The sequence below is a fragment of the Gambusia affinis genome, linkage group LG10, assembly GCF_019740435.1.
Source record: "Gambusia affinis linkage group LG10, SWU_Gaff_1.0, whole genome shotgun sequence".
NCBI lineage: Eukaryota > Metazoa > Chordata > Actinopteri > Cyprinodontiformes > Poeciliidae > Gambusia > Gambusia affinis.
In genome coordinates this window covers 17,806,487-17,832,965 of record NC_057877.1, presented here as the reverse complement: position 1 = coordinate 17,832,965, position 26,479 = coordinate 17,806,487, and the positions used below count along the sequence as shown (strand labels likewise).

Genomic DNA, 26,479 nt, shown 5'->3' with positions numbered 1-26,479 from the left:
CACTGGCAGCCTGCACCGCTGATTACTCTAACTGCAGCCACATTAATCTATAAATTCAACCATATGTAAGCCCAAGCATAATGTTGGCTGTGAAGTTAACAAGTTTAACCTAATAACCTAAACTTTAACATCTGTGTCATTATAAACAGCTGAGTTGATTAGGACTTCAGCGCTGAGTAACACTGACAGGTCTGCATACCTATGTTGAAAGCTGAATACTGTAAAATTTGACACACTGCAGATAGAGCTATTGCTTTTCCTTTCTACATGGTTGTCAGCAATCAGTGAAATTCCTTCCAAAAGAAGTCTGTGCTGCAACAGTCTGTAACATTAGTTATACCTAACAGAAACACTGAAGACACAGTGAAAAATGTTTTCTCTTAGTGCTCATCACAATGACTAAATGACTAGCATTTAAACAAAGAACATGTAGCTGCTCTGTCAATCTTTTGTAGTTCAATGCAATGTTAAGAAAATGTTTTCAACTTGCACCTTTTTAGGACTTAAAGAAACATAATGAAACATTTTTGATTTGGAGATACATTTCTAAAACAAACAAAAGAAGATTGTCATTCTATTTTCATCTTGCTTGACTTGAGCTTTACCCCGTCTATTAGTACTGTGATACTTTACTTTTGTCAAAAAGGAGTTTAGTTCAAAATTATTTGGAAAAGGTATTAATGCAGCTCAGTTCAATCCAGTTTTGGACACTTATCCATTATCTATACCTGCTTATCCTTACAGAGTCACAAAGGGACAAGTGGACGCTGGACAGGCCGCTAGTACATCACAGGACAACATAGAGACACAGGATTGCTTTCTTAAATTAAATTTATTTAACTTTTTCATGATTTTCAATATTGCTATGATGTACTTTCATTTTTCCCACATTTAAAGTTTTATTACAGTGGAGGTATAAATTCCGCCACACGAGGGCAGTATTACATCATATTTTATCCAGACTGCTGATCTGTCAAAAGCTCACTGCAGGTGTGGCATTATTCTACATTCTTAATTATTTCTGGAAAAAAAAAAAAAAAGAACTTCACTTCACCTCTGATCTATTCAAATAATAATTACATTGATCACGAAAACATGTATCTTGTGCAAGAGATACAAATATGTTGGTGAACAGGGGAAAAAAATCACAATCTGGTTTTATTACAACATACATGTACAAATCAGAATAGTTCAAGTTCACCTGATGACTCCATGTGATCCTGAACATAGAACCAGAACCAAATGAGGAAAAGCGGCATTTAGCATCTATGCACCAATTATCTGGAACAAACTTCCAGAAAACTGTAAAACAGCTGAAACACTGACTTCCTTTAAATCTCAACTAAAAACCCACTTGTTTAGAGTTGTATTTGAAACGTAATCAATTGCAAATTTATTGACGGAATCTGACTTGATGTGTTTTTATTGTTGATTCTATGTTGCATTGTGTTTTGTGTTTGATTTGATGTAAAGCACTTTGAAATGCCTTGCTGCTGAAATGTGCTATACAAATAAAGTTTGATTGATTGATTGATTGAATTTTTAAGCACCTCATCTTTCACTTCCACCCGGTTTGGTTGAAGTACAGTACACTGAAAAAATATAAAAGCATGTCCAACAAAGATGCTTTAGCAATAATATAAAGATAGGGGGAAAAAAACAAAAAAAACTTTAAGCCATTTATTTGTAAACCATTGGAAGCACCAACTTTAATTTGTGAAAGTCTTGTAAGAATAAACATTGCTAGAAAGAAAACTTTCTAACAAGGCAAAGAATTTATAGCAGCGATTCCAGCATTTGTTGCTTTTGTACATTTCATAAGAAATGTACAAAAGCAAATCACTTCTCCTCACATTCAGCACGTTTACTGGGTTTTCAAACAGGGCAGCTTAAATGTCCCCAAATGAATGTTTTACATGTGGACCAATGTTTGATGAAAGAGAAATAATTTCCTTCTTAGTGAATTTTCTTTTACAAAATCATCTTGATATAAAATACTATATTTACTTGGAAATCAAATACATAAGTGCCTTACGATATAATAAATGCAGTTATTTTAGTAAAGCATTGAATAATAAAACAAAAGGCATTGTTCACAAGTGAGCACCTGTTATTTAGAGCAAGTCTCAACATATTGAAGTGCTTAAAACCCATAAGACTTGACTCCTTAGCACTCAGTTAATCCAGAAACTGGTGAAATATTCTATACTAATCATATTTTAGGATAAGGTTTTAGGTGCATCAGCTGATGCTGACCAACTGCTTATCGTCAAGTCCATAGTGAACACAGACACATCTATGAGGAAATATTAGAGTACTTCATGCTTCCGTCAAAGCTTTACAGAGATGCTGAGTATATGTTCAAGTAGAAGAAGGCACCAAATCCTACTTTAAAAACCAATGGTATCACCATGCTTGATGGCAACAAGCCTCATCTAAACACCTCCAAAGGATCTTTTGAACCAGGAATTAAGACTGGGCTTTCTTAACACCTGAGCAAAACTGATCACTTCCATACCATGGAAGTGATCATGGCACGGATCATGGAGTAATTCACTCCAGAGAGGCCCAGACCAAGAGAATAAACTGTACACTATGTGAAAATATATCTAAAACTATTTTATTTTTACATAATATCCTATTTTATTTTGGGTTTTAATTGTCTTTATGCCATAATCATCTGAATTAACACTGTGTGTAAATTATTATACACCATTATTAATAGTTATATTTTACTGCAGTATTTCCTTCATTCATTAATGAACTTCATTCATTCATGTATATATCTTCTTGTACAAAAGAAAATATATACATTTTCTTTGAATAGAAAATGTAGATATTTTTCTAATTAAACACTGAACTGAGCAGCATGGTCAAACCAAACCTTCTCCACATGCTCTTTTCCCAATTCCCTGACATTCTGGAGGATCTTAACTCCCTTTCTGGAAGTGATCATGAGGTACTCTTCGTTTTCTGGGTGCAGCATCACGGAATACCGCGCCATAACCAGCGACTGGCAGAAGCGGGACAGCACCAGCACATAGAGGCAGTCTTTCTCATCCTTGTTGAGGGGGATGACACTTTCCCAGCCTGCGAGGACAGGCCCACCAACCTTGATGGGATCAGGATGCTCAATCATCATGTACATTATGGTGATGGCGAGTTCATTAATGTAGTAGCCACTGCTCATGTCCCCAAAGTCAAGGATGCCAGAAATCTTGTGGCCATGATTGTCATCGGGTTGCACGAGAATGTTGAGGTCATTGAAGTCGCCATGATTAATACCTTACAACAAAAAGGAAATTACTTTACTAAAACCTTTAGCTCATCTTTGCCTGCATTAAATCTTCAAGAGGAATTTAATTTTATCCAACAAAGAATCAAGCAAATAAATGTACTCACATTTGCGAAAATTGGATCGTCTGGGGATCACAAAGTTTTTGTACTGATCAATTACAGATTTCACAACCTCCTGAAGGGGATCTCCATCCATTGCACTCATGTATTCTTCCAGGAGACAAATGTTTGACAGGCTCCAGATAAAGTTCTTCCTCTCGAGAATGCTGAGATGAGGGTGCTCCATCTAAAATGAAAACGAAAGCAGCTAAAAAAAAAAAAATAAGCATGTACATATTCAGCTTGTTTTAGTTTTGAAAGCTTAGCAATGCAAGATGTGCTTAAAGTAATGGAACAACTTCATTAGCAGCATTTTTGCTTTAAAATAAAATGTTAAGGTTTCACTGGAGTGTATCCATCTTACCTTTTGAAGGACTTCATCCATTCTAGCAGCCATCCTACCAGTTTCATATAATAACTTTGGTGTAAAAGGAACCTTAGAAATAGTCACTCCAGGTAAATAAGTCAGCAGCCGGACTAAGTACTTCTGACAGCCAAACCCACAATCTATCACAGAAAAAGACAAAAGCAGCCTTGCGATCATTTTCCTCAACTTCAACTATATAAATAAATAACTAATGTGCTGTGATCTTTTACAAGGACGTATTGCTCATTACAGATGTACTTGGATATTAATGTTAATGAGGCTGTGAACTTGTGACTCTGACAAAGAGAGGGCTTAGAGAGAAACTACAGACATTTTTGTTGTCTGCATGTCAAAATAGGAACATGTAACTGCAACCAACGCAGGGGGTTTGGCACGCCCTGTGTTGCCAACTTAAGTTGGGGATCAAGGTCTCTCACCATTAGCCTTGCAGCAGATAATATTAAGTATTATTCTATTTTACACATGACTGGGAAATAAATTCATTACTACATACAAAATTTCATAATTTAAATAATTTAATAAAGCAAACTGAAGTAGTTACATTGCCTCGCAAAAGGTATTCACACCCACTGCAGCGACAAAACAACCATGTGTTTCAAACACAGTTAGTTATCAACACTAAAGATTGCGTCATATTCAAAGCAATCTGTAGTGCAATTTCTAAAGATGCAGCCCAGTGCAAAAAACTCTATCCACTCAAATCCCCTTTCAAAATGAGTTTGCACCACTGAGATCACAATGGCAATTTCAAAAGCAGCATGACATGAATCAATGTTTCTAAGACAGAACTACAGCTAAAAGTAAACTAGCATGAATCCATCTCCAAGAGAAGACATACACAAACCTGATGAATGCTTAGACTTAACTCATCTTCAGTCCTAATATAAGCTTCTGTTTCAAAGCAATTGGAAGACATTGGTCTGCTTCTTTCAGCTACACTCCACATATTTGAACCAATTCTTGACTCATACCTATTTCTTCCAGGCTCATGAGTTGTCCTGTGGTGGTAGGCACGGCTGTTTGAGCAGGAAGCCCATTCTGGTAGAGAAAGGACATAGCACGGGTCTGCAACTCGATGATGGTGGGGTTCTTACTGTCCTCCGTGTTCATGATTTTTAGGACGTACTCGCCACCCTCAGTGGGAGCCACATAGAGGTTCTGGTCATCATAACTGGGCAGAGGGCGTATTTCTGAAGTGGTCAAGTTGTAGAGCCTCTTCATGATCTCAGACACCTGAGAGGGGCTGAAGTTGGGCTGGGCGTTCTTCACTGACATTTCTGACAAATAAAATCAACATATTAGCAGAGGAGGTATTACTAAATGCACCTGCATTATACTAAATCTGTCAAACTGCATAACCGTACTTCAATGAAATATTAAATGCAATTATTTAGCCGCCGTATGTTTACGTTCATTTATAAGCTTCTTATGAACACAGCTGTTTTCACTTAAGGAAAAATCCCTGCACATGAACACGCTGTGAACTTTGAACTTCGAGCAAAGACACTCACGTACTTCGGATCGTAATGTCATTACATTCAAGCAATAAGCCTAGCCTAACACGGAAACTATGACCAGCAATGTTAGCAGATATGCTACCTTTATTAAGTAACCTACCTTTAGAGGAATAAAATCACTGAGTAGCGGCCAGTTACTGGCTGGCTGGCCATAAAATGCACAATGTGGCTTATAAAAACAACGACATCCGGTGAGTTCCTTCAACATAAAATCCTCACAAATATTTTGGATTTTGGAAAGAAAAAACAACAGCGATTCTCTGAAATTTGTATAATATTTTTGGTTGCTTGTCTGTACAGTTGTTAACCCTCCCCATGCATGCTTGTGTTATCTCCGGGTTACCAGCTTCCTTCCACAGTAAAATACCATGCATGTCAGATAAAGTACAACAAATTTCCCTTAGGTCTACGTTTGTGTGTGTGCATTTGTCCGATGTGTCTCTGTCCTGGTGAGGGACTGTTGAACTGGCCAAGATGTACTCTACCTTTCATCAGAAAGATGGATAATTTTGGGGTTTAGTAGTAGTAGTGATAGTAAATGTAGAACTTTGCAAAAAAATATTCATTAGCAAGGGCCTCACCACAATGATATGGGTTTAAAGTTTTATTCAAGACAGGCGTTAAAGGGAAGAATGGACAGGATGTGGAGATGGGTCATGTTGGAGACTTGCTGTTGAAGGCTTGGGTGAAGATTCAGAATATGGTGGAAAAAGGTTTTCCAGCACTGCTTTTTCTGACTTCACAATAATACTTTAAAATACTCTATTTCACCAGATTCTGCCAAAAAGGAAAGATATTTTTGATGTAGACCTACACAGTTTTAATATTCTAATTAATTCCAGGCTAAAATTACTTTTTAACACTGTAGCAGCAGGCTCTTCCCTGCTGCTACTTGCCCAGCATGCGACAAGTTAAAGTGGCTGCCTCTGAATCTGCTTTATGGTACTGGGGTGACATTATAATTTGCTGCTATAATCATAAACCCAGCAAGTATGCTGCTTGTGACTATCTGCCACAAGAGGCACATTCCATCTAAGATGGAAATTAGATGAGAGGAGCCCAGCTAACATTTAATTATATTTTTAAAATCTGATTGCGTTTTCACACTGTTAATGATCACAAATGATGAAAAGGTTTCAGCAAAATATATATTGGTTTATGTTTACTTATAGCTAAATAAAAGGTAGCTTTATGAAATAGAGGCCATTTTATTGGTCTAACTCTTTCACAAGCTCATCCACCACAAAGGGCATTAGCTTAAAAAATATTGCCTCTAACAGTGAGTCTTGTCTTTGGCTGTGTGTGTCTACATCTGTTGAAGTGCTTTGCCAGATTTGGGTAGGGTGTGTATGCATGTCATGCACATTTCAGTGATTGGCAATGAGGTTCATTGCCCGCAGTCATCTTCGACAACCTGTCACAAAGCATTCTTCCTGACCAACAAGAGGCGAGGCTCAAAAACGGCGTTAGCTGGTTAGGTCGAGCTGGAGCTTTTCTGGCAAAGCACAAGATTACAGTTTGTGCCACTGAGGGAGAAACCTTCATTTGGGAAACATAAACAATGTTGTAAGCTCTGGATGAAGACGGATTAATTTTTCAGTTCCAGTGACACTAACAAAATTTTGACAAGACCTTAATTTATTGTGTATGTTGTTGCTGTTTGCACCATTTAGATGCTACTGTGATAAAATATTGTGAGCCTTTAATGCTAATTTTTATCTTGCTTTTATAAAAATGAAAGTTTAGTGGACTGCTCTTTGTAATTTAACCCCCTCACAGAGAAAAGAGATGTGCTCATAATTAACATGCAATGTGTCTCTAGACTCCATCTGCCCTCTTCTCCATATTTATGAAATGGCCTTTGGCTTGTCTATCCAGCCCCATTATACACTCTCTTCTGCTCATGACTTGATCAAACACGGCATGAGCAACACACGTCTAAGTTGGTAATTGTAAAACAGACGCCGCTGAAAATTATCTTTGGTCTCTTGCACATTAATTTGTTCCAGTAATAAACAAGAACAGAACATTGATCGTATTTCTTGACATTGAGGATATGGCTTACACTCTGTCATGCCTAATTTAGTGCAGCTTCAGCAACATTTCCACAAGTAATATGACCCACATCTCAATTAAAAAATCTCTAGATTTTCATTGTCAAGTTTTTTTAAAGCATTTTTCTGCTTCCCAACAGGTAAGATGCATAAAAAACAGTCACCAAGTTAAAATGAAAGTTAAGCAAACAGGAAGATATTATTTGCTTTGAAAAGCAAAGTTCTCTCCCACTGATGAAAATTGCTTGTTTTAATAGATCACGTCCACAAGCCCAATTAACCATTTCCAGGACATAGGAAATATATTAAACCAGGAAATATTGCTATTGTCACCCTGCCGTTTGTACTATAAAAGTACCTATTTTTCATTTCCCTTAACCAATTCGGATTATTTTTTCTTCAAAATCTCTCTTAGCACCTGCAGAAAAAAAATTCTGGAGCCGCCACTGAAGAATAGTGCTTTTGCTCTATGCTCTTTCAACCAGTTGCCAAAATGCAACTGGTTGATATCTGATTTAATCCCATTTGGTATAGTGCTAGCTAAACCAAAGAAGAAAAGATGTATTTTGATCCAAAATTTAATTTGTGGAGATGTCTCTTCATATACAGAAGATAAATGTCTGACCTGTGTGACTGAGAAAATTTTAATTTTAATTTTATGGAAATTGATTAATTTCTCTTGCCTTGAAACAATTGAAACAAAGAAAACATCAGCTGGTCCCAGTTGCTTTTCATTTTCTTATATGGGCTTCTAGGGGAATAGTAGAGGGAAGAGCATTAATGTTGACTGCTGATTTTATGTAATTTGTTCTTAGATTCGTACAACTGCAATGAAAACGGCAATATATGCGACAGGTGGCGGCATTTACATAATAAGGGTTCCTGCCTGAATTATTTGATGTTTGATTCTTGGGTGGAAAGAATTAGTGCACAGCTGACATCAGTGTGTGTTAGTAAATCAAGCAGGCATGATGATCCTGGGGGGGAAAAACTCATTTCTGTGCCTTCCAACTGGGCAACTTTAACAGCTTTTGTCTGGCCTGATGGGATTCCAGTTCATGCAGATGTTCCATTTCATAGTGGAGAGATTTAATGACTTCTGTTTGTAACTTCAAATTACCTGCAGTGGTTAGAGAAGACACAAATGTCTTCCATTAGTCAGTCTATGGCTTATTTCTCTGCCACTGTAACATGTTCATGTACACAGGTTTGCATTAGGAAGTTAGACACATTGTGATGAAATTGTTACGGAATAAGCCAATTAGAGAGCGCAATTATTTATTTGATTTGCTTTTACCTTCGAAACTTTAGGGACACTCAGAGTGTTTTGCCTTTTATATGTTCTAAACTTTAAGTGGAGCCTTTTAATACATTGGTTGTGTAATCACACAACAACATCTTTAATAATCCATAACTTACTATTTTTTAGTTCCCACAGATGCAATTTGAGTATATAGCAAAAACTAAACATTAAGGAGCTGAAAAGGAAATGGACATACAACTAGGAAAACCACACTACTCACATGTTTTTAAGATTCCTTTCAATTAATTAGTTTGCTTTTGACTTGAACTTAATCAACAGTGACTATTGGATCTTAGGCAAGTGGCACATTCACACTATGTAGTCAGACAGTTTTAAACTAGACTATAAATTAAACTAAATTAAAGCCATGTCCACATCGGGCCAAGCAGAAATTCTGTAAATAGGTTCTTTAATTGGAAAATGTTTAGTAGCATGCGGTTATGATTTTACTGGATGAATATGTGACTACTTGGTTCTTAGTAGAAATTGGTTTTTTTGTTTGTTTGTTTTTTTACAAAAATATAACAATAAAAGGACAAAGTAGATTGCAAAACAGTGATTCTTGAGAAGTGGGACAAAATGGGCTTAAATTTTCCCCATTTTTTAAAAATTATTCCTCAAGCTTATATTTACAAATATGACAAATAATGTTTTGGACATGTAAAGATGATAAGGTGCAAGCTCCCAGTTGCAAAATTCTTTTGGAAAATTACATTTTTAATGGACCTGACCCAGAGTTTTGTCTTCACCATCTGACAAAAATAAATATAAAATAAATTTTTAATGACCCTATTAGTGATATTTTAACTCAGTTTTAAAGACAAATGCTTTTCAAGTCAGATATTTGAAAAACACAGATTATTGTTACTGAAACAAGAATTGGACATAACAGTGTATACTTGCAGTTCATAGCACTGTTGCCTTGCTGCAAAAAGCTCCAGGGGCCTAGGGTGTTTTTTTGTTGTTGTTTTCTGTTCTCACTGTGCTTTAACTTGAGTGTTGAAATCAAAGGCAAATTTTGGAGCATGAAATTATAATCAACACTGACTGACATGGCAGGGAGCACTTAAACTTAATCAAACAGAATGCACTTTGATAAATCTGTACATATATCTCATCTTCCCTTTACCGCAAGTCCAGACTATTTTTCCCTATATTTACTTTTTATCTACATCTGCAATGGTAAAATATGTTTTTCTTATGTGGCCTGCAATAGAGGATTTTGTAGTGAACAACCCAGGGCTGAACCCAAGAATTGTCTTTTCTAATTAGGTGTGAGTATGACATTGACCCAGACAGCCCAACGCCATGGAAACAGCTCCAAATGCTGTTACACATATTCCGATTGCTTCGCTTGAGCTTTTCTTGCTGAAACTGAAACGTTGTATAAATCCAACTTGTTTTGCAGCTAGCTGCTTGTTTCAAATTGAAAAAACATGTCTTTTCGACCCGAAAAGAAAATTCCTGAAACTGTTTTCACAGTCATTTTTATATTCCGTATAGCATCAACTCTGCTTTTGCAAGAAGCCTGAAATAACTACACCTTTTTTGTCAAACACCGCTCAAACTTATGTGATCTAACTAAAGTGAGCAGGAGCAGTTAAAACAAATTTTCCAAAGCTGAAATGTGGTTGAGTTAGCAAAAACATTACTTCAAATTGCAGCCTTTCCTTTCTGTTTTCTGGCATTCAAACAACATGGCTCGTAGAGGGCCTTATATTTATAGAAACAGCTCAGTAGTTATTCATTAAATCAACATTCCCATTGTTGTATTAATTGGTGTACCTATAAGAACTATAGGTAACAAAACATATAAAAGGCAAGATGATAATGAGGTGTCTGATTTTAATTTTGTGGGCTGGCAGTAGGTCCACGGTGATGCTTCTCACTGATTACCCACTAGAGATAGGCTCCAGCAGCACTGGTGACCTTGACAGAATTAAGCAAGTACAAAAAAATGAATGAATAATTTAGTTGTGGCAGCAGTGTCAGCAGATATGAGCTGAACAATTTATATGGCTATGCTTGATTCGATGGTATTTGTGCCGAATAATTTTGTATTCTTGTCTGAAACCACATTATTATCCCCATTTTGCTTGCTGCCATTCTTATGCTAGATTATGAGACTCTCACGCAAGATTATTGCCTTATCAGTTCAATATGAATCTACCACACAATGCAGAAGAAAAGGTAAAAACACGAAGTATTCACAAAATGAGTTTGAAATTAAATGGGATGTGGTTGGATCGGGGGTACCACAATGTGCCATGTATTGTGAAACCATCACTGAAACCAATGAGTGTAAGAAGAAGAAAGGCAGGGTGATTGCGCATTAACATCCATATGGAGTTTTGGTTATTTTCTGTTCCAGAAAAGCGTGAATGCCATTTCATACCTTTATATCAGGAATATTATTCACTTCTTTTGTCTGCCTGTGTTTGACCTGAAATGAGAACCACCACGTTGTTAAAATGTAAATTTGTAGAATTACTGCCAAACAATCTGGTCCTATCATGATGTGAAACTGCTGGTATACATTTCTAAAAGTCATGTGTGACATGCATTGTGCATATTTCTATTGTAAAATCCTCTAAGCTGTTTTTTTCTCAGAAAGTTCATATTTTGTGCAGACAGTTTAATCAATTGAACTGATCTTAAGATGAAAAATTCCACCTGAAGGACAGAATCAAAACTGGAATCTTGAATTATAGTTTATGTTAGCAGTAATAACAAAATTTTCTTTTCATATTTGTACTTAATGGTATTTCAGTAGCCTGATGTAGGCAGTAGATATATCAGGTTTCTTTCTCCCATATTGGAATCTACCAATTATAAATGCACCCTATCACTGAAATTACACACCTGACTCATTCAGCCTGTGTATGAAATTTGTGTTTTTCATCCCTTTGGTTAATATTACAAAAGAATGCAACATCACTTTATAAAGCCTTGGAAATTTATTCACACCCCTTAAACATTTTATGAATAACAAAAAGTGAAATATTTTGTAAACAAAAAAGTGTTAAAAGTGGTGGAAATGAGGAAATGTATATCAAACTTGATATCCTGACATCCTGTCATATTCTTAATAAAATTCAGTGCAACATGTGGTCTTCAGAAGTCACAGAACTTGTCTAATGTTCCAAACTTGAATAGAAGAAGACAACAGAAGTCAACACTATCAAAATCATATTTACCAGTGGATAGAATTTAGATCATTTTAATTTGCATTTCTTTTTTTTTCTTTTTTTTTTTGGCAATGTGAAACCTAACAGAAACATAAAATGTCCAAATTCTAAGAAGATATGCAGTCACTCCCAGTTGGTTCTTCAAATTGTCAATCTTGGATGTTTCCATGAGAATTTGAATGGCTTAGCAGGCTTTAGTTGTCTTGAAATATTCTGTGAGCATTACCTATGTAAATTAACATTGTCCAATGAAAACATTAAACTGTTGACTGATGTACTTCTCTTCTAACCTAGGAAATATAGTGTATTTAAAAAAACCTTGAAAACCGCAGTGCTGGATATTGTGAACAATATGTTGCATTTGTGATGAAAAACAACTGTCTGTGCACATGCAACATATTGTGACAACATTCTGATAAAAGTCTGCAGTAGTTGTGTCCGTTTCAAAGCAGAGACTTCATGTGACAGACGAGAGCTGAATGAGTTAGGATTTAAACCTGATTCCATGGTACTGCTTTTCTCAACAAGTCTGCATTTCTATCGGCTGCATGACTTATCATCACATAATGACTGATACACACAAGGATGAGCATGGGGAGAAATCGATAAAAGCAAGTCACTACAAACTCTAGCCCTTATTTTCAACAGTTTGTTCTTGGAAATAAGTTACAAGGTTGACAGCAAAAATAGTGTGATTGTCTTTGTTGTGAGACATCGTTGCCTGAAGATGCTGCCAACAAAGACAGAAAATGAAAAATGAAATAGGTTTTTTGAAAATGTGAGCCAAATTAAATATACTTCAGACAGAGACACATGTCAAGGTTCAAGAGTCTTCTGGAGAAAAGAAATGAGAGCTGAATGTAGTTTGTCACATACATTCAGTTTTGATCACAAAATACTGGATGCACAATGCCTGTTACTTGCCTTTAATAGAGCGAAAATGAAAACATTATTTTTATTGAGGGGTGGCGTGATGATGAGATTCTCCCCATGACTCCAGTGTTCTCCTGCAGTCAAAAGCATTCATGCTAGGTTCATTGATATTTCTAAATGGACATTACAAGGGTATGAATACATGTAAGTGTGTGAGTTTATTTTGCTGTATCCAGCTTTCATGATCAGCTTGGAAAAACTTAAATAAATAAATATAAATTAATCACGTGCTTTCAAGATATTTAATGATGAAGAAATGGTAAATTCTGAAGTCTTTGCTTATATCTCCTGTGGCAAGACAAAAATGCAGAATCCAGTCCGAAACTGAATCTTTAGAAACTATAAAATGAATGTCCTTTCTAACAGAGCCTGATGCATTTAGGAGGAAAAAAAAAATCAACATCTATGTAACTCATAATTTATACTCTTGATGTTACAACATTAGAAGTAAAAGTTCTGACAAACCAGGTCATGTGTTAGATATTCGGAATATCCAACACATTTTACTTGCCAAAGTAAAAGTACTGGCTTGTGTCCTGAACTATTCAATCATATGACATTAGAAGATGATTCATAGTGAAGCATTCGTGTGAAAATAGTACATTACTAACACTGGCAGTGAAGTTAAATTAAAAAAAATACACCATTTGCACTCTTGTTCCTGTAGCCAATGTGCCTTGCTAAGGTATTCATGTACTTTCTACATTTTATGACATTACAAACACAAGTTCCAATTTACAGGACTAAATTGTGAAACAACAATTGTTGATTGAAACACACGCACGGACGGACGGACCAGACAGACAGACAGACAGACAGACAGATAAATAGATAGATGTGGAAATTGTGCCAGTCTCCACATTACAGTTCCATTTATTCCGGTACTACAAAAGAAGACGCAGCATCTTCAGAGATCACCTAATCAATATTTCATGTGTAATAAAATCTCAGTATAGATAAAGTTTTTCTCTTAAGACTTTTTTAGAAAACATTGGTGAATAAATTGCACCATTAAGACCAAGGAATGCAGCAAACAGATTATCCCACAATTGATGAGCAGCAGTAGAGAGACCTCTGATCCCTCTGAGCTTCCTCTCAGATCTTGGTAAGAACTCCTGCAGGAGCTGCTGTTCATCTCTCCTGATGGGCCAAAAAGGTAAAAAGGGGTCAAGAAGTTCAGGAGGTAAGGCGGGGCAAGGTCATTCAAACACTTATAAGCAAAACTAAGAATTTTGAAACGAACTCTAAAATGCACAGGCACCTATGAAGTGAGGTCAGAACAGCAGGGATGTTTCTACCAGTCAAAAGGCTTTCAGCAGCATTTTGACAGTCATTGCTCTCTCGTCCGTGGATGGGAGAGCAATGACTGACTCACTCCAGCATGAAGTTCATCACAATAATCTAAGTGAGATGAAATAAGAGCAAGGATCACTGTTTCAAAGAGAAACATGTCAGTTTTGCTAACTGTATTAAGTGATAAAAACAGGATGTTACCACTACTCCAAATTGCCATTTCAATAGAAGATCATTGTCTAACTTAAAGGGGCAGTGTATAGATAAATAGTTTTATAGTCAAGTTTATTTGTATAGCACATTTTCCTGACATTCTCCTGTGTTTTTATGACTTTGTATTTTTGTGCTTTTGAACTTCCTTTTTTGCTGAAATGGTGTACCAATAACCTTGATTGTTTGATTGAAGGGGAGCAGCAGCGTTTTGGATCAGCTGCAACTGTCTGATTATTCTTTTAGGCAGACCTCTGAGGATGGGTTAAGAGTCACCTGGTGACATTGTAATATAGAACTGTTTATAATCTGCGTAGCCTTGGTAGCTAACCTTACTACTTGTTATAACCTGAACTTGCGGGAGCATGTAGATAAGAAATAGGAGGAGTTCCCTGATTTAACCTTTGGGTACCTAACATGTGACTAATGTTCACTTCAATGAGTAGTTACCTGTTGACACAACGAAGACCCTATTATGCACACTCATCACAAACAAGTCTAGCTCTATGTGTGGACAGATGAAAAACATGTGAGTCATGCACAGATTAAGCCCACTTGGCTTTCACATTGCTGATTTGTTGATGGTTGCATCACACATAACCTTCACCTCAAAACTGTACAGTAAGGGTGCAGATCGCAATCAATCAAGTTTATTTGTACAGCACATTTCAGCAATAGCACAGTTCAAAGTATTTTACATCATAAAAATACAAAACACAATACTTATTATATTATTATAAACTATAGCAAAAAAAATGTTAGCCCTTAATAATATATTTATTCATAAATGATAAGACATTTATCATTCTCTCGATGGAGAATCCTTCTGAGAATTAGTGTTAGAGATATACAGGGTGCTCTAGAAATGAAAACCCCATTTCTGACAATTTTCTCATGTCACTTCTCAGCAAAACAGAAGGACAAAATCAAGATTTACTCAAACAATCCTGCTATCAATCAGGGTTGGTTCAAGATAGAGTCTCCAGTAGTAACTCGACTCAGGACAACAGCTAACTGGTTTTCTGAAATCAAAAACCGAGGATATGCACACACTTGACCCTGAATCTACTCTGAAATTTAACTTATCTAACTTTGACTTATCTAAGTAAGGAATGTGAGCCTTTAACAGAAACCACAAATAGAAGAATCCAACAAGGAGTGAAAGAAAAAGAATCAGTACAAACTGAGAGAGTTATTAGTGGAACAGTAAACAGGTGAGTTTGATTGACTGAATGTGTTTTATCATCATCATGCTGTCATAATGTCATCTGACTACAATGCACATCGAATTTAATTAATCTGAGAATGCCATTTTGATAACCACACAGTATGTTAAAAAAATAATTTAATTCAGACTTGCTTTTATTCTTATTTGCACCCTATTAAAACTTTTCCTGACTCCTGTTTTTCCTGACTGGTTCTTATAGCCTTGAGTCTGTAAACCTGTATGCTTCTGTTACCTTTTGCACTGCTATTCACACACTCGAATTTCCCTATTGTGGGACAATAAAGCATTTTATTGTCATTTTGTTCTATTATAGCCTTGTAGTGACTACTGACTATTTAGGTTGAAATACATTTTATCATTTTAAGATTTAGAATTCACTCCAACTCTTGCCAAGAGAATTGATTATGACTGAGCTTTGACCTTTAGAGCTCTCTGCTTACCAGCAAGTATTGTGTTTCCAGCATAAACTGCCAATAAGGGAAAATAACAAGCACAACAACCATCTCTACCTCCTCAGCTGGATCGCCCATCTGTTTGTCACCAGCATAGAAAGATTTGCAGCAGTGCACGACACATTCTGCTGCACAGCTCTTTTTTCAGCCACATTTACTGACTCTTCACTCAATCAGCGCAAATCTTAAGAGAGATTTATGTGACAGCTCCTTTGATTGTGATTTGTTGATGGTTGCATGCATATATAGTTTGAAAGCTCACCTAACGCAGTGAGAAAGCCACAGAGCAGCAGGGTTTGAGTGTAAAGCTTGAAAGGTCAAAGGCATTCCAACAGTAGGAAGTAATTTAATAAAAGGTGCATGCAAAAAAAGACAAAAGAACCACCGATTTTGATTTTGAGTGGCAGGCGGATCCACTTGGGGGGTCTGTCACCTTGCTATTATGAGTCGCTTGTGCAGTTGTTCCTGCGCACCATGTTTCCAGTTATGTGAACAAGCCTCTGTCCTCTGTAGGGGAGACATACTCACATCGGCAGGAGCAAAACTCCTGCCCCGTAGGAGCTTCTTCTGCTTCCTTCCTGCAGCAGGTGAGTAAAACATTGCCCAAATCCCACATCACGGAATAGAGAAAATTTTACTCCACATGTGGTGGCACAGAATAAAGTGGTAAAATATTCTACTTTTTAGAAAAGCATTAAAACCTGATGCATTAGGGATTTGACATGACAAGAAGCTCCAATCAAAATATCACATTCCCACTTATAACTTCAGTAATCGGCTGAAGCTGCAGTGGAAGTGTAGTAAGAATTGAACATGTAGGTTTAAATTCACGTGTGTGAGTGAGAGAGAGCGAGGAAGAGAGAGATAGGCGGTGAGGGATAGAAGAGAGAGAGAGAGTGTGTAAATGTGTGTGTATTTTATGTATGTGCGTGATTTGCAGTCAGGCTTGAGGAGAGAGCAACAGACGAGGTGCAGAGTGGACTCAGATGACACCACACCATAGCCTCTAATCTCTGCTTACAGCAAGGACCCTCAGCAAAGCAACTCATTGCAGGTAAGAAGATTTACGTTTTCTGAAAAACACACATTCTGAGTCCTGGGATGAGTTACTGTAATGGAAAGCAAAAATCTACAAAAGATATATATATCAACCTTTTAATTTATATCCTTCGTTGTTGTGAGGCATATAGAACCTGCATCACATTATAATTGAGCAAATCATATCCAAACACCACATTTACAAATCACATTTTTACCATGTTCCTGTTATATGACACAATTACTTAGTCAAAATTCAGGTTTCCTTTGATGTATTTAAATTGCTCTATTGCACTGTTTTAGAGTTAGAATGAGTTTACTTGGGTTTATACAAAACAAACTGACATGTTATCTTTTTTATTCAACAATAGGGTTGTAATATAATGCCTGCCAAGCCTGTCGATCAATAATATAAACAGTGGTATTATGTTAATTTCAACCATTAAAGCCCATAGAAATCTCTTGAATAGCATATAAGCATGATTTTGTGATTAAAAACTGGTTTCTGTTTTTGTCTCTGTATCTTATTTTGATGTTGGTGACTAGAATTGCATCATCGAACAAATTAACATTAAAATAAGTATTTGTATTATTTTTGTCCTGCTTTCGAGTAAGGTGCTTTGGAAGAAAAAATGATAATGAGCAGTGAAGCTGTCAGAAAAGCCTGGCTTTCTGTTTGAGAACAAGAAAACTGGAAATATCTAAAGAAAAAATATATGTGTGTTTCTATTATTTCTAAATAGAGAGGTCGATATGTGTTGTGTGCTTCGCATGCTTAATGGAGAAGAACTGCTTCTCATGCAAATGAGTTCTTAAAATGACCCACAGTAAGAACGGAAACTTCCTGTTTGGAGTAATGTCCTAAATCTATTTTGACCCTGAACAACTGACACTGTTAGAGCGACAGGTTACTTTTATATTTTATGATGGGTTCACTTCTTTCAAGGCAGTCATTTATAATTTACACTGCTGATTTTGATTATTCATGACAGCATGAGCGAAAGACTGAAGACAAAATGTATAAAACGTTCAAACTTAAATGGACTGGATATTAACAGTTATATTGTTATGTATAATTGCAAAAGAGAAAATGTTGCCTTAGTGGATATCAGATTTATTTTTCTCTGGTCTTCTCCCAAACTAGGGAATCAGTTTCCTTTTAAAAATCATTAAGAAGGGGTAAAGGTTGGTTTGTTGGAAAAGCATTCCCCATCGGGAGATCAGGTGTGGCAGCTGCTTCATGTTTTTTCTGAAAATATGAACTTTCTTTCATCATTCTTGGTTACTTGATCAGGTTTTCCTGGACTTGATTTAGGTAAAATGACTCTTAGGGGGGAAAGGAAATTATTTCCATTAAACATGCTGGTTTGCTATAAACCCAAAGTATTTTTTTTTGTTCTTTCAAGTTAATCTGCTTATCATCTTTAAAGTTTTGTACACGAGTAACGGAAATTTTAATCCTTTCACAAGCTGCTCTTTTATGCAAAATATCAAACCTGCCCACAGGGCATCTTGGTAATTACAATCTAAACACATGAAAATGTTTTTGCTAACTAAATATATTCCTTCTCCAAAATGTTACAAGACATTATCCTATTTGCTTCACACAAACACATAATTGACCTCTTCCTTTCCCAATTTCATGCTCATGCAATTTCAACCTCTGCAGAGTGGATACTGTCATAACCATCCTTAGTTTGTGGCAATGTGCTCTGCCAAACAATATCAGTTTATTGCTCTTGGTAATTGAATGTTTTTGATTAACTAGGAAGATAAAGCAATCATAACACTGTTGAAATTATATGCAAAACTGTATCTATTCTTTGTTACTTTTGAAGATTCGATAGTGTATTATAACACTATTAATTGAAATTTTATTTTCTGAAATATGACTGATTATGCAGGATGATCATGTTCTCATTCCACACCAAGTGCTTTAGTTGACAAGAACACACTGTTCCAACATTATGAGGCCAGTGGAAAGAAAAAAAAAACCCTCAAACTCATGAAAATGAAAGGAAAACATCTTGCTACATTTTTCTGTTGCTTACAAGTAAAATATTTATTGAATTACTGTTAAACTAGAAAAGGTAAATGCTATATATGCCGCCAATCCAGAAAAGTCAGAATTTTCATGTTAGTATTTCCACAGCCTTTGTAATAAAAAATCTCAAAAATCTGTAAAAAAAAAATAAAAATGTTACCTGTTCATAAGAAGAATTTAACATCTTTTTTATTCTTTCCAAAAGCATTTTCTTACATAGATGACCATTTTTTACAGTGGTTCACATGCAAATACCAAACATTATTTGTACTCAGTAATTAAAAGTTAATTTTTCAATCTTTATTTGTAGAGATTGAAAAATCTTTACAAATATATTGTTTTCTGTCAAAGATTTCCAGATCATGCAGTGAATTTCATCCATTCATCTGTTGTCTATACTCGCTTTTCCATGCAGGGTCACAGTGGGGCTGCGGGAAGAAGCTGGACTACCCAGAGAAAACACATCCACATTAAGAACATGCAAACTCAATGCTGGGAGCTGAACCAAGGACCTTGTGCTACTGTGCAGACCCATGCAACAAAACAGAAACTTTCTTCATAAATGTTTGTCTTTGAAACAGAGTAAGAAACAGAGTAAGAAGGAAATGCTTATTTTAGATTTTAATAAAGTCTCTAATTTCAGTAACAAGAACTGAATTGGAATTGTCCTGCGCTGCAGCTGGTAGCTTTGTTATCTTGCAGTATGAAGGTCCTTGGTTTGAATCCAAGCATAAGCTCTTTCTGAATGGAGTTTACAAATTCTCCCCATCCGCGCAAAGCTTCTTTCCAGGAACTCCTTCTTCTTCCCACAGTTCAAAAACATGACTACTCAGTAAATTTGTCTCTCTAAATTACCCTTAGGCATGATTGGGTACATGCATGGTTGATTGTCCTGTGATGGACTGGCGACCTGTTCAGAGTGTACCCTGTCTCTTGCCTGATGACTGCTGGAGATACCAGCTCTTGTATAAACAACAAATGGATGGATAAATAAATTGAATTGGAATGAACTCACTCAAATTTGTATGATGGGACTTGCAAAAGGCACTGAACAGCTCAGTGTGCCAGGAAAATCTCCTCTCTTAATGATAACACTGACAAAGAGTTCTGGACATCATAAACAAGGACACAAACAACTGAGTGGAAGTTGGATGTATGGAATAAGAATACAAAATTATATAAATCATAGTTTAGACTTAATAGCTTTGTAAAGTAACAAAAATTTTGGTCCTCAACTGTCCAGCAGGCTTAGTTAGTTTGTTCACTTTCAAACTGTAAAAGTAGATCCTGCTGAGATCTGGCAGCTCAGGTGACGTCAATACCCTTCCCCACCGTTGACTTCTGGAGTAAACAGATCCCAGTATGAGTCTGCATTTAGAAATGAAGTCAGATGGTCCATTTATGAAATAACCTTATATGCCATTTGCACAGGTGATGGTAGACCAGCATTGTCATTAATACACTGATCTTCAAAGGCCGTCTGTGTGTAATGGAAACAAGCACAAAATCTCTCTAAGAGCTTTTTTGGAAACCCATCAGAAGTTTCCACCAGTAAAATATTTCCATTAATGCTTTCAGTTCAAAGAACAGAAGAATGTTTGTTATGGCATATGATTTAGATCTAAAAAAAAAAAAAGAATCCCATTAACTGACCAAAGTTAAAGTAAAGCATAATTTTTGCCTTTTCTTGTTCAGATAGTCACACTTAAAATCAAATATTTACATATTTATACCCAGTGAGTGAATGCATTCATGTTTTTGTTCTCACATACATTAAAACTTTTCATGTTTTAGGTTTGTTTGAATTATAGGTTTTACTAGTATTTAGTAAAAGACAGAATATTGACAAATAGAACCTTTTATTATTTTGCATATAATCAAAAGTTTATAAAGTTCCATTTTACGTAAAGAATATATATATTTAAAAACAGCATTTTTTAGAAAATATCAGAATAAATATTTCTAAATGTTTACATCACATCCACTGACATCAACCAAACAATGACTCCCATCATCTTTCTGTGCAAATGAGCTTTGATTATGCTTGAGCTCACTGAATTGTAGTCTCAAATTAGGAAGGTTTCTGAACCATATGGCCTCCTAAACTAATTCAATCACTCACTGTCAGGAGTGAAATCCCTTATCAGAGTAGACAACAGTGGATGCTGATCAAATTCAAAGTTTGGAGGATAACATAATGAAAAGAGTAGGAAGATATAAATCATCCACATTCTCAGTGCAGTGATGGTTGAAACAGCCATCTGTTAAATTCTAATTGTGACTCTATTTTTGTCATTACCAGTCATTCTTTACTCTTAATCAAGCATGTTAAAAATACCTCTGATGAGAAGTAATGCAATTAGTTTTAATGAATCATTAGTTTCTTAATTCGTTCACAGTAGAGGAAATGGTACAGCACACTGAGCAGTTAAATAATATCTCAATTTTCCCCTTTTTTCATAATGAGTTTAATGCACAAGCTTAATGAGACCTTCACTGGTTACACACAGTTCACAGTTACAGTTGGGACAAGAAAACAGTTGGATTTTAAATAAAATCAACAAATATAATTAAATCCGTGTCTCAGTTTGTAGTACTGCTGGATCTGCGTCAAATAAAAATTATAGAAAACAATTTAAACCTTTTGTTTTTTACTTAGCAGACAGGCATTTCTTGGTGTTGATCTGTCACAATAAAGTACATTTGAAGTTTGCAGGAGCATTGTGTAAAAATGTAGGAAAGTTTTCAAAGTAGAATAAAAGCATCGATGCAAGTGCAGTCTTGAAACAAGTTATCGCTCTGTGACATTTGATTCCTGCTTTCCATCTCTGCACAAACACAATATCTCCCCATCTATAATATTATTTACATATATGTCAAACAGATTTGTGTCTTGTGATTGTTCCTGTTTCCGTATCGTCAAGACATGTTATCTTATGATCTATTGTGAAGTAATGAAAATGTCATGCTTTTACTTTTGCTTTAACTGTTTCCCAGATCCTGAGTCAGACCACATCCTCACCATGTCAGATAACTGCTCCTTCGATCTAATGGATGGGAATGAAGAGTGGCTTTGTCCTCCAGGACAGAAGTGTGTCAATATGACCTCTGGCATAAATGGCAGCCATATTGGTATGGATGATTCATGTTTGACAGAGGAAGGATATCTAGAAAAATATCTGGGGCCTCGTCGATCATCTGTGTTTCTGCCTGTTTGCCTCACTTATTTGCTCATCTTCTTGGTTGGCGTTATGGGGAATGTGCTGACGTGCACTGTCATTGCACGCAACAAGGTCATGTGGACGCCAACAAACTACTACTTGTTCAGCTTGGCGGTGTCAGACCTGTTGGTGCTCATGCTCGGTATGCCACTGGAGCTGTATGAACTTTGGCAAAACTACCCATTTCTCCTGGGGAAGGGAGGCTGCTACTTCAAAACCTTCCTGTTTGAGATGGTCTGCTTGGCATCCATCCTCAACGTGACTGCGCTGAGCATCGAACGATACATTGCTGTGGTGCACCCACTGAGAGCAAAGTATGTAGTGACACGTACTCATGCCAAAAGGGTCATCCTCACTGTATGGGGCATGTCGGTGCTCTGCGCTGTGCCAAACACAAGCTTGCATGGGCTCTTCACCCTCCATATTCACTTAGCCGGTCCTGCTGGTGACGTAAACCTGGAGATTCCTGACTCAGCGATCTGTACGGTGGTGAAGCCACGTTGGATGTACAACCTAACCATCCAGGTTACCACCTTCGTGTTTTTCATTCTGCCCATGATCACGATCAGCGTTCTCTACATGCTCATCGGGCTGCAGCTGAAGCGTGAAAAGATGCGACAGGCACTGGAAGCCAAGTCTGGCTTTGGAAACGACAGCTTCTGCAACATCCGCACTCAGCAGCAGAAGGCACGACGCCGACAGGTCACAAAAATGTTGTGTGAGTTCACGTTCTGTCTAATAGATGACATTTTGAACTTTCTGAAACATCTTTATCTTTACTCAATTCTGCGTCATTTTCTGTTTTTCTTCTTTTTGTTACACTTTAAGAGGCCACTTGAAACTGATTCCGTCTTTTAGAAATATAATGAAAGAAGGTGCATACACAGCCTTTAAAACATTTTGTCTAGCCTTTCAGCCATAAGCAGAGATTATTTATTTTCATTGGGGGAGAAGATAACACCAGCTAATGTGTGTGCGATAGGATTTCACAGCTTTAATTAAAACAGAGAAAATATAATTACAGTGTTAACAATGTAAGCTGTTTTTAGCTTCTGACAGTTAAGCTCAACATGATTCCAAACCCAGATGTCAAATCTGTTTGACATCTGCTAGAGTATTTAATCATTAGCCTGGCAGATTTAATTAAAGATGCTGGTAATTGATAATTATACCAACATGTTTCTCCTGACTGGTAGTAATATTAATGTTTAATATTACTTGAAGCTGCTCGAGAATTTGCGTAGAAAGCTAAAATTAGGGTGATGGTAACAAGGCCTTCCAACCTCACAGACTTGGAGTTCATCACCAAAGATAAATTGTCTGAATACCTGTAGAAACTATTGAAGGGTTTTGATTGTTGAAATGCAAGCAGGCGGAAATTGTTTCACCAAATATTGAGCTGTGTAAAAAATTTTCAGCATGCCATGTTTTCCATAAAATGTAAATAAAACAAATAACCTTATATTTCTTAAATCTGTTAAATTTTAGATTTCTTTTAAATTGATGTAGTTTTATACAGACATTGACGTTCTCACCTTAGCTACTTCTTTAGTTTGAAGCTTTTCTTGGTAGCAAATTTTGTTTTGCTTTTTAACAAAATGTGGTGAGTTTTCAGTTAATCTAAATCTCTTAGCATTTTGAATTTTAAAAATAGTGGATTGGTATGGTCTCTGAAACCGGAATTATGGAGAATTCTCATTGCTCTTTTTAAGTTGAAAATTATATCTAAATTACATATATATATATATATATATATATATATATATATATATATATATATATATATATATATATATATATATATATATATATATATATATATATATATATATATATAAACTCAGACCTGAGTTTGATAGCAAGTATATGTGAATATTTGCAAGAGTGAAGCATACAAAGTACAAGAAATTATGATGTAAAATATATTTTCATTTCTCCATTATAGAAATGCTTCTGGCAATCTTGGATTGTGAACTAACAATATCATGCTTCCAGCAACATTTATGATAAAGTGCTTGTGCTCAGTGACTCTTTCTAGAAGAATATTGCAATCTTTAATTTTATTTTGGCTTTATGTTTTCCAAATTCTTATAATCTGTTAAACAAAGTCAGCATGCAAGACTTTAAAAGTGCATCGGTAAAGGTGCAACCTGAGGATAGCAGCTGTTCTGTTGTTAGTCAGCTTTTTTCTGATGTGATTTAATCCTTCTGCTGAGCTCTTGTATGAGAGCTTCTCAAAAACCACAGGAGGGCTTGAGGAAGAGCTCTAGGGCATTTATGAGAGGGATAAAGTGCACATTGATGCACTTTCTGTTCTTAGGCGTCTTTTACTCTGATGTGAAGGATTAAAAGAAGTCCAGAAAAATCATAAAATGTTGCATCATGGAAGCATAGCCCTCAGAGAGTCTTTATATTTGAGGCAAAATATGCTGGCAGCATTAATCATCGACTTACTTTCAAGATCCTTGCCGCATACGTCTAATAGCCTACTCTTTCTCTTCCCTTTCTTTCAGTTGTCTTAGTGGTGGTTTTTGGGATCTGCTGGGCCCCGTTTCATACGGATCGCCTCATGTGGAGCTTCATCAGTGACTGGACTGATAGCCATCATGAAATCTTTGAGTACGTGCATATCATCTCCGGCGTGTTTTTCTACCTCAGCTCAGCAGTCAACCCGATCCTTTACAACCTCATGTCCACCCGCTTTAGAGAAATGTTCAAAGAGGTCATGTGCCATCGGCCGCATCATATCAATCCGAGAAAACACTCTCTGAGTGTGACCCGGGTGACGCTGCGCAGCACCCTGAGTGATGCACCACTCAGCAACGGAGCTGCTGTTGCTGAGGCTGACATGATGGCAGATGGGGAAGGAAAACAGAAAGATGAGACCAGTTTTTCATGTTGAAGAAAATCCTGTGGGGCCATGTGAAAAGGGAAGAGCAAAAGCCTGTTGTTTAGAAAAACGAGCTCGTTCTTAATCAATGCCTCCTTTATCCACCATCAGCAGTGACGTTTACATGAATATGACAGGAAAATATTGTCTGTGGAGAATGAATTATGTGAAAACAGCACAACTTTCTGCTAACTGATGGGGAAAAATTCCTAAAATGTGCTAAATCCGTTCTTATGCTAAAATGTAAAGAGTTGGTCAGTAACTCATCTATCACCTATACGACCGCTAAGCTCATCTGATCACATCAGGACATGAAGAATCATGAATGTATTTTAGAATGTCTGTTTCAGGTTCCCCAGACTGAAGCCTGTCTAAAATAAGTTTCACAGCACTTTCAAAGAATAGTTTGTCCTATTTTAAATTTGTTTCTTTTCGCAAGTTGAAAGAACGTAAAAGGATTGTTCAGGATTTCTGAAGTCCAGGTATAATATGAACTGCACCTCAGAAAACCTGGACTATCCCTTTAATGCTGTTGGAAGTGTAACGAATGTTTAAATGGACACTTATTGAAAATGTTGCATTCTACAGCTTTTTTTAAATGGGGTGAAACAATGATTAGAAAGAACTCATTTGAAACTGTGACACTGTGTTTTCTCTGCATCTCTGTATATGCCGGTGTACTAATTCTCATTATTATTAAGATACCAACAACCATGACAAATTAGTAGTATTAGTAGTATCAGTAGTGTTAGTACAAAATAATGAAACATTATAGATGTTATTGTGGAGGATTAATCATCAAATTTGTGCCTGTATCCAATCAGGTGTTGATATATGATGGTGTTGTTTGGTTCTTCTGCTAATCATTTCTGTTAATGTTTTAATCTTTTTAATTGTTTGTATCTTTACTTTAACAAATTAAAATGTGATCATTTTAATCATTATTGTGTTGTTTTTTTCCCATCGGAATAACTTTAATATATATATATATATGTATATATATATATATATATATATATATATATAGTATATAAAACACACACAATACATGCATATAGATATTGATATTGATATACTGTTTACTAAAAGCCCAATATGAAGCCATTATGAATGTAAGAACACTTACTGAGTTAGCATTCAAAAGAAATGAAATCTCCTGAAGATCTTTTACAGAAACTGGAGCCAAATAACTTAATCCTGTTCAGCCTTTTCTCATGAAAAAATTTATAAATTCAGCTGCCTTGACCTGCAATCATTCCTCAGGCCACAGACAGTCAACAACAACACTTACTAGGAGTATCCACAGATTATAGGAAATGCAATT

At 36.2% G+C, this 26,479-nt stretch overlaps 2 protein-coding genes across 3 annotated transcripts; one reads left to right on the top strand and one right to left on the bottom strand.

Moving 5' to 3' along the window:
- Positions 1-1,509: 1,509 nt before the first annotated feature.
- Positions 1,510-5,484, bottom strand: hykk.2 (hydroxylysine kinase, tandem duplicate 2). Of its 2 annotated transcripts, none has more exons than XM_044129248.1 (5): positions 5,402-5,484; positions 4,756-5,061; positions 3,761-3,903; positions 3,403-3,583; positions 1,510-3,285 (listed from the first exon to the last, which is right to left on the bottom strand). In XM_044129248.1, the coding sequence occupies exons 2-5, from the start codon at positions 5,057-5,059 to the stop codon at positions 2,849-2,851; spliced, it is 1,065 nt and encodes a 354-aa protein (XP_043985183.1). In that variant the 5' UTR covers positions 5,060-5,061; positions 5,402-5,484; the 3' UTR covers positions 1,510-2,848. The 2 variants fall into 2 exon arrangements, with proteins under 2 accessions (XP_043985183.1, XP_043985184.1); XM_044129249.1 differs by lacking the exon at positions 5,402-5,484 and adding an exon at positions 5,300-5,357 and having other exon boundaries at positions 1,542-3,285.
- On the top strand, positions 5,462-25,958 carry nmur1a (neuromedin U receptor 1a). Its single transcript, XM_044129246.1, has 6 exons — positions 5,462-5,492; positions 16,476-16,549; positions 16,903-17,016; positions 19,460-19,638; positions 22,042-22,983; positions 24,779-25,958. Exons 4-6 carry the CDS (start codon positions 19,578-19,580, stop codon positions 25,165-25,167), a joined length of 1,392 nt encoding a protein of 463 aa, XP_043985181.1. The 5' UTR covers positions 5,462-5,492; positions 16,476-16,549; positions 16,903-17,016; positions 19,460-19,577; the 3' UTR covers positions 25,168-25,958.
- Positions 25,959-26,479: the final 521 nt, after the last annotated feature.